The 14,317-nt window shown below is 29.7% G+C and overlaps 3 protein-coding genes across 3 annotated transcripts in view; 2 read left to right on the top strand and 1 right to left on the bottom strand.

Annotated features, from left to right (window-relative positions):
• LOC107453563 (uncharacterized) overlaps nucleotides 1–14,317 on the bottom strand; it is a 413,713-nt gene that overhangs the window by 328,599 nt on the left and 70,797 nt on the right. The window lies entirely within an intron of this gene.
• On the top strand, nucleotides 51–4,844 carry LOC107440733 (ribosome production factor 1). Its single transcript, XM_016053735.3, has 2 exons — nucleotides 51–209; nucleotides 3,875–4,844. The coding sequence occupies exons 1-2, from the start codon at nucleotides 179–181 to the stop codon at nucleotides 4,762–4,764; spliced, it is 921 nt and encodes a 306-aa protein (XP_015909221.2). The 5' UTR covers nucleotides 51–178; the 3' UTR covers nucleotides 4,765–4,844.
• The window catches only part of LOC107440736 (uncharacterized), a gene marked incomplete in the record, with an annotated part of 6,957 nt that continues 3,986 nt past the window's right edge, over nucleotides 11,347–14,317 (top strand). The window contains 1 exon segment of the mRNA XM_071186465.1: nucleotides 11,347–11,545.

The following is a 14,317-nucleotide window of genomic DNA, read 5'->3' as shown; positions in this document are numbered from 1 at the left end:
GGGATATTTATTTCATTTTAAAGCTACAAGCTAAACTTTTTATTAAACAAATGGTTCATATTTATGCCCCTCCTTCTTTTGCATTTGGTTTATTTACAAAAAGATTTTGTCACGTTGTTGACTTGAATTCATTGCGTATTAAAATTTTAACAAATTATTTGTTTGTTAGCTTATAACAATGGAAAACACTGAGTTAAAGTTGATCCCAAGTAAGAATTTTTCTCTTTTAATGCAAACATTACAAAGAATCTGTACAGTGCATGACTGCTAAATTGTTATAAAAAGAAATTTATTCGTACGATGCAATTAAAGTATTAGATTAATGCGATTATTAAATTTTTTGATTTATGAAAATTATTTTCAATTTGGAAATGCTTTTTTGTACAACTATGTAAGACATTACCTTTCCATCTTGAAAAATCAGGTAAAAAACGTCAAAAGCGAAGAAACATTTTTACCTTTACACCGAAACTATAAAGCAGAATAATCAATGAAATGAAAGTAAATTTCATACTTTAAAGTATTTTATTCAAGAATAGAAAAAGATCTTTTCTAACTTTGATGAACAGTCTCAGAAGATTGGACTGTTATGCCGAAAAATCTTATTTCATTAATTGTATTTATTATTGTTTAGGGCCAACTAAAGGGCTCATGAACCATATTTTGCCCATATTCTGTATTGTGTGTAATCGTTATTTAAAGTATTAATCTTTAGTCTTAGAAAAGGTTTGTTTGAACAAAGAATGTAGTATGCCTCTCTTAAATGTTGTACTGGAAAGATCAATATTATTTCTCTTAAAGCTTATGTTGAGCAAATAATATTTTATATATTTTCCCTTGTCCTAAATAAAAATTAGGCAATTCTTCATTTTAATTTAAGAAAATAAATAATATCTATAAGCAAGACCGTAGCCAGGATATTTTTTTTTGGGGGGGGGATATGGTAAGAAGCAAGGACAGTTTCAGACATGCAAAGTAGGAGGAAAACATTGTAACAAATATTGTTTATTCTGTTGTTTGCCAAAGCTAAACTAGTAATTAAAAAATATTACGTAATAATTATTTTGCAATTAATATTACATAATAATTATAATCAATTTGTAAACAAAGTTTACAAAGACATGCGACGGGGATTTGAAGAAAATTTTACTTTCTTAGGACAAACCAGAATATCCCGAAATATGCTTAATGAAGTTAGTTAATAAAAGGTTTCATTCGACAATTTTTGTTTTTCTTTTTACTGAGAGGCTCAAAGAAAGACTAAAAAGTTGGAATCGCAGAATTTCAGGGGGGTTGTCCGGACTGCCCCCCCCCCCCTGGCTACGNCCCCCTGGCTACGGGCCTGTCTATAAGATATGTTTAATTAGTTCTCATTTCATGGATATTTATTTGTATTATAATTCAAAATCAGAAAATTGTCACCTGGAAACTGAATTAGTATTTATGATGAACAATCTTTTTTGGACAATCTGTAAGAGAAGGTTTGATTTACTGTAAGGCAGAGTTGACATGGTTTAAAGCACTTGATTTTTTACAAAATCTTAAATTTAAATAAAAAATTTTAGCATAAAGTCGAAAATATTGTCTTATTTACTAATACAATATTTATTTTGTCAGGATTATTCCAAACTGATTCAATTTTTATAAGTTTCTCTTTTTCTGGTGGAAGGAAGGATATTATATAAATAAAAATAGTGATTTTAAAATAAATATTTTTTTTTAACTTTATAATTGCAGTTTAATCTTGTTAGTTTTTACCCAGCAACAGAATGTATATATGTTACTGCAATAAACGGCTAAAATATATACTTGGTCATGTTGAGTATCACTGCTCGGTATGTCCTACATCAATATTTTTTTAAGGTCAAGTGCCACTGCCCATGATGCATTGAACCTTAAAAAATATTTACCTTTTCATTATACCANCTCAAAATCGCACTCAAAAACTGTGTGCTTAAGTTTTTATCTTAGGGAAAGTAGCAAAGGAATTTCCCTCTATTTTGTTATATTTGAGGGGAAAAGGGAAGTGATAAGGATTACTATTGGTTTATGAAAGAAATCTAGCGTTTCCCACACAGAGCATAGGGAGATATGTCCTGCTCTTAATTAAATGCATAGTTGAGCCAAAAATAGATTTAAGAACAGGATGTGGCTTTTAAAAGTGTGAGAAAGAATTTGGAATAGAATAATTAATTAGGAATAAAGTAGGAGTTGTTTCATAGCAAAGAAACTAACATAAAAAGATTAATAAAAGCTTTTTATGTTACATATATATATATATATACTAATTTACTTTTCATTGGATAGGTATCTAATTGATGATTCACCTCCCTCTCTTTAAAATTTTAAGATGTTTAGTTTGAACAAAATAATAATTATATTATAATAATTTTAATCAACTTTTAGCTATATCATTGTTATTAAATAATAACAGGTATTCTCAGTACATTTTACACAATAATTTGGCTAGTAAATCTAAAAATTAAAAAATTCCTTTTTTTAATAAAACAAAAAGTCACGATTTCTGCCAACTCTGCTCTTAGGATGGATGAACAATTTGCGGCTCACCTACTCTCAATTTGTGGCCCACAGTAGCACCTTATTTTAGAGCAAAGAAAAACTATTATTATTATTTATTAATTTTATTTTTTTTGATAAAAATAAGTCTGAAATTTTGAATAATGAGCTTCTGATATCATTTCTTGATTTGAGCTCAATGTTTGAAAATTTCATTGTGAATTCTTTCAGTGGTAATTGCGTCAGATTTCCACATAATCCTTAATTGTTAATATTTTTAATAAGATTATGACATGCGAATTTTTATTTGAAGCAAATGACATTTTAAGCACACTTTATTTGTACCTGATTTATCATAAATAGTTTTCTTTTAATTTTTTTTTTCCTATGCAATTTTTTGAAATTAATTTTCATTAAAAACCACATGAGTATAGGCCTACTACATTACATTTTATTATATCTCGAATTTACTTTATTATTTTCTCGAACTTACTTTGTTTGTATAAACTCTTTAAATGTGTAAATGGTATACATATTAAATTCAGAATGAGAAATTATTTCTATAATTCATATTATTTGGGAACAGAGTTCACCCTAGGAATAAAAAAGGGCAGAGCGTTTCCTCTCTGAAAAGGGCATTTTGAGTTTTGAAAGGGCACTCACTTAACATCATAAATATTTATCGAAATGTATAATGTTGCGTAATAGCTGAATTTTATTCTCAAAAATTTTTAAATTTCCCTCTCGTACTATTTTATGAGTATGTTTAAAAAAGTAATTCTCTCCCATTATCAAAATATTAGAAAGATTTGTAGTTTATAAAAATGATTTAACACATGCTAAAAGATAAGCTCTGTGCTTAAGCTTTTTAAAAAAGTAAACTAGCAAAAAATGATTAATTAACATACAGCTTTAAAGCTTTTTTCCATAATCTAATCTGAAAATTATGAGAAAATAAGCATTTAAGGGTGCATTTTTTTTAAAGGTATTTATAAAAAATAGTTTTAAAATCATATAAAAAAATTATTAATATTCTTCCCTCCCCCGAAAAAAAGAAATCCAGAAAAATAAAAATTTAAGCAGTTGAAGATAATCCTAATGTGTGTTAAACCTATGAACGCAGATAATTTTGCCAACGTGTAATTATTATTTAAACAGTGAATTTTTTTTTTCAAAATGGAATCTGAATAAAAAGGCAGTGTTTTTAAGGGATGTTGGCTTTTTTTTTTTCGAAAAATGGCAAAGAGAATCCATTTATTGGAATCGCAGGGCATGCTGCCCTTCAAAAAATGCTTAGGGGAGAACACTGTTTGGGAAGTCATTGCATTTGTTTTAAATTTATTTTATTATTTTACAGATCGGAACATATCTGAAATAAAGAATAAGCAACGCCGCTTAGAGGAGTATCTTAAACTAAAGAAAGAGAAGTTGAAATTTAAAAAAGCTAAGAAAAAGCAAATCCGAAAGGCCAGAGAAGCGGGTGAAGATGTTCCAAAGCAAGTACCTAGAACCCTGGAGAACACTCGAGAGCCAGATGAAACTATGGTTGATCCAGAAGATCAAGAGGTCCAAATTGACCAAAACATAGATGAATTCGCTTCATATTATGAAAAGAAAGAACCACCCAAAGTCCTCATAACCTGCAGTGAAAACCCTCACACTTGGACTATTAGATTCTGCCGAGAACTCAAATTGCTCATCCAGGATTCAATTTTTCGTTATCGCAGGCGTTGCAGTTTGAAAAAACTAGTTGAAGAAGCTAAAAGAAGAAATTTCACAAATATAGTTGTAGTTACTGAAGACAGGAGACATCCGACAGGGATGGTAGTTATTCACCTACCCGAAGGTCCGACAGCTTTTTTCAGAATAAGCAGTGTAAAATACTGTAAGAAAATAAAAAATCGTGCTGAGTACACTTCTCACAAGCCAGAGATTGTTATGAACAATTTTCGCACTCGATTGGGACACTCCATTGGTCGTTTGTTCACATCACTTTTTCAGTTTAATCCGGATTTTCATGGAAGAAGAGTGGTGACCTTTCACAACCAACGTGATTACATTTTTGTTCGTCATCACCGTTATGAATTTAAAAGTGAATCAAAAGTAGCACTTCAGGAAATAGGACCAAGGTTTACTCTACGGCTCCGAAGTTTACAGAAAAATACTTTTGATACTAAATTTGGAGAATATGAGTGGATCTTAAAACGACATGAAATGGAAACTAGCCGCAGAAAATTTTTCTTATAATTGTTACATTTCTATTAAGTTGAGTTTACTTTTCTGGTAATTAACTGTAACTTCAACAATAAAATTGCTCTCAAATGCAACTACTGTTGTAATTTTTCCTGTAGGCACAATACCCTTTACACATCATTCACAAAAATGCTTATTTTTTGACCAGAAATCTAGATTTTAAGATTAAATTGTATCAAAAGTGCAAACCTTAGTACCTATTCTTAAAAAAAAAAGGTATTTTTCAATCATTTCTTAAAAAATGTATCTACTCCATACTTTTAAATTTGAGAAGTATCTCGTTTATTTTTGTCCTCAATAATCTAGTATAATATTAAGTATTTAGATAGCAATATTGGTTAACACCAAATCTTAATGATTGTTATTGAAATTAATAACATTATTAATTGAGGCAAATATTTATAAAATAGGAATTTGCTTTGAGTTTGAATAAGGTCAATCACCTGATTAATTTTAGGCTTTACCAAATCGCCTGATTTTTTTAAAAGACGAATTTATACAGTATTTAATTTATTAGTACGTTCTTATGATAATGATTTTTCTTAAAATCTGATTTCATTGAAATTGAAGGTTTTTCTAGAGAAGTAAAGAGAAAGATTAATTTGTGTGAATAATTATTTGATTCTCATTTAGAAGCAGAACAATTCATAATTCCAAATTTGTCTGTGAACTCTTTGTGATTTTTTTTTTTTTTTTTAAATAGAGCCCTCTGATTGGATTAGAATTTTCGTCCCTCAAGATAGGGTTTCAAAAGTCAAGCCAAAAAAAACTGAGAACATTTTATTTTAATTTTATTTGTTCACTTGTCTCTGGAACCAATTGCATGTATTTAAAATTCTTACACATATTTATAAAACTCATTGAACTTATGATAATTTAACATGACAAATTGCCAGACTACGAATTCTAAGAAACAAGGTTCGAGTCAGAAGTCACAAGTTTGAAACACCACTGGAAGAGAAAGAAAGACTTAATTGATTCAGAAGGGGAAGTTTAAGTTATTAAGCTCTCAGAAAAGGGTGTTTTTTTTATCGTTCTTCTCTGGATTTCTCATTTCTTTATTTTAAAGTTTATTTTAACATTTAAAAGTAATTTAAAGATAAATTTGCATGTTTATTGTAAGTGTATTATTACGTTTTCTCACCGAAGTCAAGCATCACTGGCTGTGGTTGAGTAATCACTTGGATCAGTCTGCGTACGGGCCGAGGGTGTGCGGTATTGGTCCTCGTTAAGCTGTTCTACCGTATAAAGTGCTCGATTTTACGTGCAGATCGTCGGGCTACCGAAGTGGAAGTGCCATCCCCTCTGCAGAGGGTCAAAATCTTCGGATCATCCTCAGGGACTTTCGCCAATAGCCCATTGTGCGATGTAAATGAACAACAACAGCAATTATTACGTTTTCTTTCACTCTCGTTTTGCAAATGTTTTATTGATTGGATGTTAAATACATGCTGGTATATATAAGATCAAAATTAAATATATTAATATATATGAATGTATAGAGCGACTATAGCTGTTATGTTTTATGTTGTGGAAAGTAGAATACTCTCATGGATTAGGTTTCTTTTTAAAAAGTTATGTGATGCTTTAGTTAAGTTTTTTTTTTTTCCTTGCTTAATAAAAGTTCAAAGATGACTTTTTCATTATGCTTGCTTAGAATTTTCCGCTACGCACTCTACTATTCCAGCAAAAATGCGATTTGTTAATTTTTTTTTTTAAGAAAAAATACCGTGAAAAAACTATTTTCTTCTTTTTTATTACTTAATTTTCAATGCCAAAATGGAATAAAATCTGCCCTACAGTTCCTATGAGATAATTTAACTAACGGATCATATTTTGTTGCTCTTATTTTTCTAGAACAGTGATTCTCAACCACTGTGCCGCGACACTTTTGTGTGCCGCAAAATTTTAGAAATGTATATAGCAAAAATTATAATGCTTTATAATTTTTACTATCTGCTATTTATAATTTTTACTTGCTATTATAATACTTAAAATTATAATGTACTGGAATTAAAAGACGAAATGAAAATGTTTTTTGAACAAAATAAAAATTATGATTTTGTTGGAAGATAAAATACTGTGTGCTAAGCTAGCTTACTTATCAGACATTTTTGTTATTAACATAAATTCAAGTATGCAAGGGCCGAAAGAAAATATATTAAACTCAACAGATAAACTGGTAGGATTCCAAAAACAAATTAACTTTATGGAAGAATAAAGCTCAGGAAGGGTATTTGGAAAAGTTTGAGCCAGTCCCAAAAGATTTTAATAAAACTGTTCATAAAATTGTTATTGACCATTTGACAACATTAGAGGAGAGAATTAGTCATTATTTCCCAAATTTAGATTTGATTGGGTTCGTTATCCATTTGTGATAATGAATACTTCTGTATTTGAATGAAGAGGAAGAACTAATTTCGCTTTCTAACAATCGAGATTTAATTTTAAAATATTCGGAAGAATCAATTCATTTTGGATTAACATTAGATGCGATTATCCTATGATAGCCAAAAAAGCTTTAAAAATATTATTACAATTTTCTACATCTTATTTGAGTGAATTCGGATTTTCAGTACTAACCAACATAAAAACGAAAAAAAGATCGAGACTGTTAAATGTAGATGACGATATGAGAGTAGCATTGTCATTTTTACGACCAAATATAAATTAAATTATTAAAAAACATCAAGCTCGAATTTCTCATTAAAAGTAGTCTTATTATTCATTTGTAATTAATCCCTTAATAAACGTTGTTTTCTAGTACATATTATTTTATTTTACATTCCAAATTATTATCATAAACTATTTTACACAGTGTATTATAGGCAAGTAAACAACTTTTAAACTTATCTTTTTCTTTGTGTGCTGCCAAATTTTGAAATCTTCAAAAGTGTGCAGCTACAAAAAAAAAAAAGGTTGAGAATCACTGATCTAGAACTTATTCAATCGAATTTGGGTTTAAAATTACGCCATAATATACAGGGTATTTCTTAAACACGACCCTTAACTTGTATTTTTTGGAAACGTTATCAAAAATTTAAACAATAAAGGATTCACAGTGGGGGTCGCAAATTAGCACAGACAGCTTCAGAGGAGCATATACCTCATCAATAATTTTTCAAAACGTCAGAATTTTTTAAGTTTTCTTTTTTTAAACCCAAAAAAACTAATAATTTTTTATATTGTATCAATAATTTAATGGAAATTTTTGTCACTCTCGATGTTCTATGTTAAGTTTTTGTTTTGAAAACCATTTAATTATTTTTTTAAAACTTTTTCTATTATTACTTATCGATTTTAATGTTAGTTTATAATTATAAGCAAAAGTTATTCCGCTTAATTTGTGCAAAATTTAAATATCTCTAGTTACAATTATTTTCTATCAATATTGTGTATAGTAATTATTAAAAAAACTTACTTTTTTCTTTTGACAAAAGTTTTTAGTATGACTTATTTTTGTTTCATAGCATAAAATAATTTTCCAGGTTGTTTTGAACTCTAAATTTATATTCTGATTTGTTGCAAGTATAAAGTAAATTTGATTTTAGACTACTTATATTTAATTTTCTTGAAATTTTTAACCAATATGTTCCATTTTATACGAAATATCCTATTTTTTTATTATTGATTAATTTCAATTGTAGTGTATAATTTTTCAACATGTTTTATAGAATGAGTTCTAAACTATTGTATCTTATGATCAAATAACTTATCATCAAATCAAAACTAATTACTGGACTGGAAGACCGAATTGCGCCAAAAGCATAAAAATATTAAGAAATTGCATATTATTACTCAAATAGTAAAATTGTCATTATTATTTATTTATTTTTTTAGATTTTAAAGGAATCTCATATTGAGGAATAACAATGTTAAATTATAAATAAAGTTCAGCATTAGAATGGATCTGATTTGCTCAGAACCATTCTGGTATATAACCTTTTGTTTACGGCTGGTACAACATGTGTACCGCATGTGATGGTTTAGCATAGTACACCATAAGCAAAACGGTTAAAAACGCATTATATTTATAAAACATTTTTTACTTTTTCGTACTGTAAGAAAAGCGAATCATATCACTAATTACAAACTAGACTAATTTATATTTATACTACTTTAAAACATATTTTGTGATAGTAGGGATTGTATTAAAATTAATACTTTATTTTTCAATCGCAAATATGTTTAAAAATTGAAATGAATCTTAATTCTTATAAATGTTTAGGAAAAATTTAACTTATGTTTCTAAAATCAATCTAATAATTGTTTAAAATTAAGCTTAGAAATGGTGAAAAATCGCTTTTTTGTACTACCATTCCTTGAAATCGGATTAACATCAATTTTTAACTTTTACAGGAAGTGATTATAAACTAGTAATTTTGCCATTGATTTTTTTAATTTTAAGAAAAAAGAACATCAAAATTCAGACTTGGCATGGTTACAAGACATGTTTTGAATACATTCAAAATAGCCGTCACGTTCTGCTAAAATTTTTAATTATTGACACTATACTACTTATTAAATTCTTCGTTAAATGCAGAAAAATACTCTTAAATTTTAAGACATTCCTAAAAAAATTTCTGTACATTTCTTTTAGCGTTTTGAATTTATTATACATATTCTAAGAATATGAAATACATGCCCCCTTAAAAATTTCTTGCATGCTATGTCTATGCAAATTAGTTTTTAGCCAAAGAAAAATTAAAAACGCTGTCGAAATCTAAAGAAATACCGTACAGGAAGGCGAATGTAGTAAGCTAATGGTTAAAACAGGTTTGATGGTGAGAGGCGTTCAAGAAAATTATTCGAAACACTCTTAAATTTCAGCCTTCAATTCAGTTTTAATATTTATTACATTCTCCTACCTCTACAATAATTCATGAGATTTCGATAGCGTTTTTTTCCTCACCGAAATATTAATTTGAGCCTCCAAATTTATTTACTTCTTTTCTTTTCATTTTTGAATAAGATTCTAAAAATACCTATTAATGGCAGTCTTTATGGAACAATATTCGTAAAGTGTCGTCGGGCCATCAAAATTGAGACGGCATATTTCGGATCATCCTCAGTGATGTTTCCCAGACTGTCGGCAATAGCCCATTCTACAGCTCTAGAGCGACGTGAATAAAATTCCGACGTTCATTAGCTCAAAAGATTTTGAGGATGTTTATTTATTTTGCGGTTTGTATACACCAAAAACACGTATTGAGTAAAAAAAGTTTTAAAATTTTCCTCCCTTAGCATAAAATCATCGATAATACATTAAGAAAATTATAAAAGTATATGGTATTTTATACTATTCGCAACACAGGAGGAATATACCACCTGGATTTAGCACCGGTTCACATCGAAAATTTAACTTTATTTTTCTCTTCTATACTGTTGAATGTGAATGTTTATTTTACTATAGTGCATACATTTTAATCGCGGTAAAATTGTTTAATGAATTTCATATTAAAGGTAGAAAGATTGTTGTTGTTGTTAATTTACGTCGCACTAGAGCTGCACAATGGGCTATTGGCGACGGTCTGGGAAACATCCCGAAGACATGCCACACAATTTTGATCCTCTGCGGAGGGGATGGCACCCCCGCTTCGGTAGCCCGACGACCTGCCCGCGAAGTCGAGCACTTTACGGTAGCACAGTTTAACGAGGACCTGTACCGCACACTCTCGGTCCCTACGCAGACTGATCCAAGTGGTCACCCACCCGCACACTGACCGCAGCCAGTGAGGCTTGACTTCGGTGATCTGCTGGGAACCGTGTCTTAACGATCAGTCCACTGCGGGACAAAGGTAGAAAGATATTGAGCCTTATTTTATGTATAAAACTTTTTGTGTTACAGAAATACCCTCATAGACCTAAAAAATTTTTTTAAAAAAATAGCCTTTATAATTCAAAATTTATAGTGCGAATCAAACACTCGTTACCTCAAAGTTTCTAAATTAAGCGCTATTTCTTTACTTCATAATACGGGGGGGGGCTCAAGTTCGTTCTTGATTATTTATATTTTCTAACACATATGCAGTGGTGACTGGTTGATACAAATTCTGCTCTCGACTAGCACCGAACACAGTGCTGACGTAAAAATGTCCTCAGAGGAAGACGGATCATGAGTTAGAATCCCCTTAACCTTACCGTCAGGCTAACCAAGGAAAGTTTTTGCTTTCCATATAACGCAAATAGGAGTTGATTCCGTCGAAAAGCCCTCCACGAAGGCTAGTTTGTCCCAATGGTAGATCCAGGAGTTTCCTTGTCGTTAGGATTAGGTTCAAACTAACAAGACTACTCAGTTGAACATTCGTGGTCGTAAACTCAGAATTGGGACGGCTGAACAGCATCGGTTGAAAAAAAATGCGTATGCAATTACTAAAAACAAAATATGGCTTTTAAACTCTTGTCTAACTAAAGAACACATAAGACTAATTGGAGAAAGTCTGCTTAACTATGCATTCAGGATAATTTAGGGATTCATGCCTGCTATCTCCATTATCCAGAGCGCTGACGGAACTTCGTTTTTGAAGATTTCCGTACACGTTCCGTGAAGTTGTGCAATAGAAATCAGATGCTTTTATGACGACCCATACCTTTTCTCACAATCGTAGTTCAAACACGAACCTATGACCTTCCGTTCCTTAGTTGGAACTTCGATCTCTCGGCCACGTTCATGCTTTTAGTATTTCGCAGAAAAATGCTACCGGAAACATAATACTAGCAAACAAGTTGCTCGAGCACATATGTTAGTGCAGTAAATAAATGGCTAACTAAGTATGTAAGTACCAGAAATAAGTGTTTATATATATTGTCTTTTATAATTATTACGTTATGTTTCTGTCACAACCAAGTAATTGTAGAATAGTTTACCATTAAAAACCGAAATAATGTATAGTTTAATAAGTATATTATGTGTGTATAATATTCACTTCGTTTTGTTCCTGCAACTTCGTTTTGTCACGTGACTGTTATATTGCATTGTTTACTTTGATTCTTTTGCTCTAAGTTTCAAAATTTATCAATCAAGGTTTACTGAAAAATTACTCGTGTCAACGAAAGAAATCTTTTTTCAGTTGCGGGATAACAATTCTTAAGATTCGCCAAATCTTTTTTCTATCATTTGCAATTTCAAACAGCTTGTTAGTTTATTTATTTGACAAATTTTTACTCAATTTAAAGTATGAACGAAGTCTTTCGAATAGTTACTATAAATTGAATTTTAAATATATAATTTAGAAATTGGATAGTTCAGGAAATTATCGATCAATTTTGTTCAAATTTTGCGATTTAAAATTACATAATTTAGCATGATGTAAAACTTTGTATACCCTTGCTGTTCAAAGTTTTTGCAAGCATTAAAAATAAAAATAAATAATTAAAAATTAGTTTTGCTTGAAATTATTTCTGAATAAACTTGTTTTATCATTGTGTGCAAAAAAGTTTTGAGGATCAAAAGTACAAATACACCAGTTAATAACAATATTTCAAGTTCTCAAATCATTAATATTGTATCTTAGTACGTGAAAATCCGATCATTAGACCAAAAATTATTCAGGGTGTTTTTTGCACATTGTATATCACGAGGTATAGGTTATTTAAAAACATAAATATAATTGTAATTCACATAATAATTTCAGGAACAATTCTGGAAATTAATAACAGCAACTTGTATGTTACCTTACATCATTATAGCTTATAAAATTGAATGGTAACCCGAAGAATTTTACCGAAATCTGTTAATTTACTCATTACTTAGTTAATCTGCAGATTAATTTGGTTACTCTTACTAAAATGCGAAGATTTTTCCACGTTTTACTCATCTATTTATTGTTACATTAACGGCTTCTGAATTGTTAAATTTCGATAGTTTCTTACATTTAATAAATTGTTTGATCATATTAATTTGATTATTTAGAAATCAGAAAATAAATAACATTAGGTTAATTACTTAAATTGTTTTAAAAAAATCAACTACGTGATTCTTTGTATTATATATTTTTTAAAAGACTGATGATTGGTTTTATCAACTAATTTGATTGATTCTATTGACTTGACTCTTTAGATTAAAGGCTCCTAAAAAGTGTTCCGGTCGCAGGAGTTCCGACAGTTTTTTTTTTAAATCAGTAATGATTTTTGAAATTATACTTGCATCTAAATATAATTATACTTGCATCTAAAGAATAAACCATAAGATTTTTGATATCTTCATAAAATTATTTAAGTACAGAAATGCAAACAGCAATATTTATAACTCATCAGTACTTCTCTACGAACTTTTCAATTTGAAATAAAACGGCCAAATTCAAGAACAACGAATTATTTTTCTGTGACAGCTAACGTTAAGAAATGTTCTTAACTTTTATGAGTTCTTTTTTAAACACTGTAATTCTGCTTATTTAATTCCTTTTGAGCTAATTTATGTGCCAAAAATAAATTTAGAACTGGACTAGATACCACTCCAGGCTGGTGAATCCAGGCTTTGACGAAAGACATTACTTAGAGTTTTAATGATAAAACGATATTTGAAAAAAAATTTCCTGCTTCACATTAAGGCTGTTTTTCGAAGACTCCGTTCCGTAGTAAGATGAAATTATGCTATTTTATGAATAACCTGCTACTTTTATAACTGTTATGAGTTTGCAACTGTTACTCATGACTGTTAGGTTTAGCCTATCTAAAGCCAGCGTTGTCTACGCTTATTTTGAAAATGGCGCAAAACGTCAATATGGAGAAAAGCCACAGTTTTGTGAAAATAAAAAACGTTTCTACTCTAATTTTTTAGTATTTAAAATCTTACTCCAATGCAGCATTACTTGGGCTCATAAAAATTTGCAAAATCTGAGAATAAGGCAGTGATTTTGATAATTTTTATCTTGGTGGGAAAATGTCGTCAAATTTGGTGATTTTTAAAAAAGTTTAATAACTTTTAAAATATTTAAGTTATTTGTCTGTTCTAAAAACCAGATAATTCTTCACGGCAAGATTATATATATAGTTTAAAATCATCACATTGCTTGAAAGTGTAAGGCACTTAAACTATAGCTGTTTTTTATTTTCCATAGCAATAAAACTTCGAGAAATAGCGTTAAATATTATCAAAATAATTAGTAGTCTTTATTTGGTAAGTATATCTACAGCTGCCAATAAATTTTATTCATATATTTGGGGTTCCGCCAAAAGATGCTTGGTCAGTGAGGGCACCGTAGCCATTAAAAATTGAGAACCACTGCTTCGGGTGATTAAAAATAAACTAGTGGGCTGCGCCCCCTGCTCGCTAACGCTCGCCAACCCCCGAAAGTTGCTGCGCAATCTTATATGGTTTGCTTTGCAAACCAAGCTCACTTCACTCGCTACTAACTTAGGTGCATTGCAAATGCACAAAATTCTAAGAATTCAAAACAATCATTCAAATCCACATAACAACTTTTTTTTTTAAAAAAAAATTACATCTTTTTAGTAGATACTAAGTCATTAAAATAAATTTGAATTCAAATAAATGACATGTAATTCGTTAAACCTATTAGAAATGTGCTATAGTATAAAATCTTAA

This window comes from Parasteatoda tepidariorum, chromosome 10, assembly GCF_043381705.1.
Source record: "Parasteatoda tepidariorum isolate YZ-2023 chromosome 10, CAS_Ptep_4.0, whole genome shotgun sequence".
NCBI lineage: Eukaryota > Metazoa > Arthropoda > Arachnida > Araneae > Theridiidae > Parasteatoda > Parasteatoda tepidariorum.
This window is presented reverse-complemented; position numbering and strand designations above follow the sequence as displayed.

Excerpts from the sequence above, each read along its gene's own strand:
- LOC107440733 (XM_016053735.3), top strand. The coding sequence starts at position 179 with ATGGAAAACACTGAGTTAAAGTTGATCCCAA. Across the intron at positions 210-3,874 it reads TGAGTTAAAGTTGATCCCAA|ATCGGAACATATCTGAAATA; the intron begins GTAAGAATTTTT and ends ATTATTTTACAG.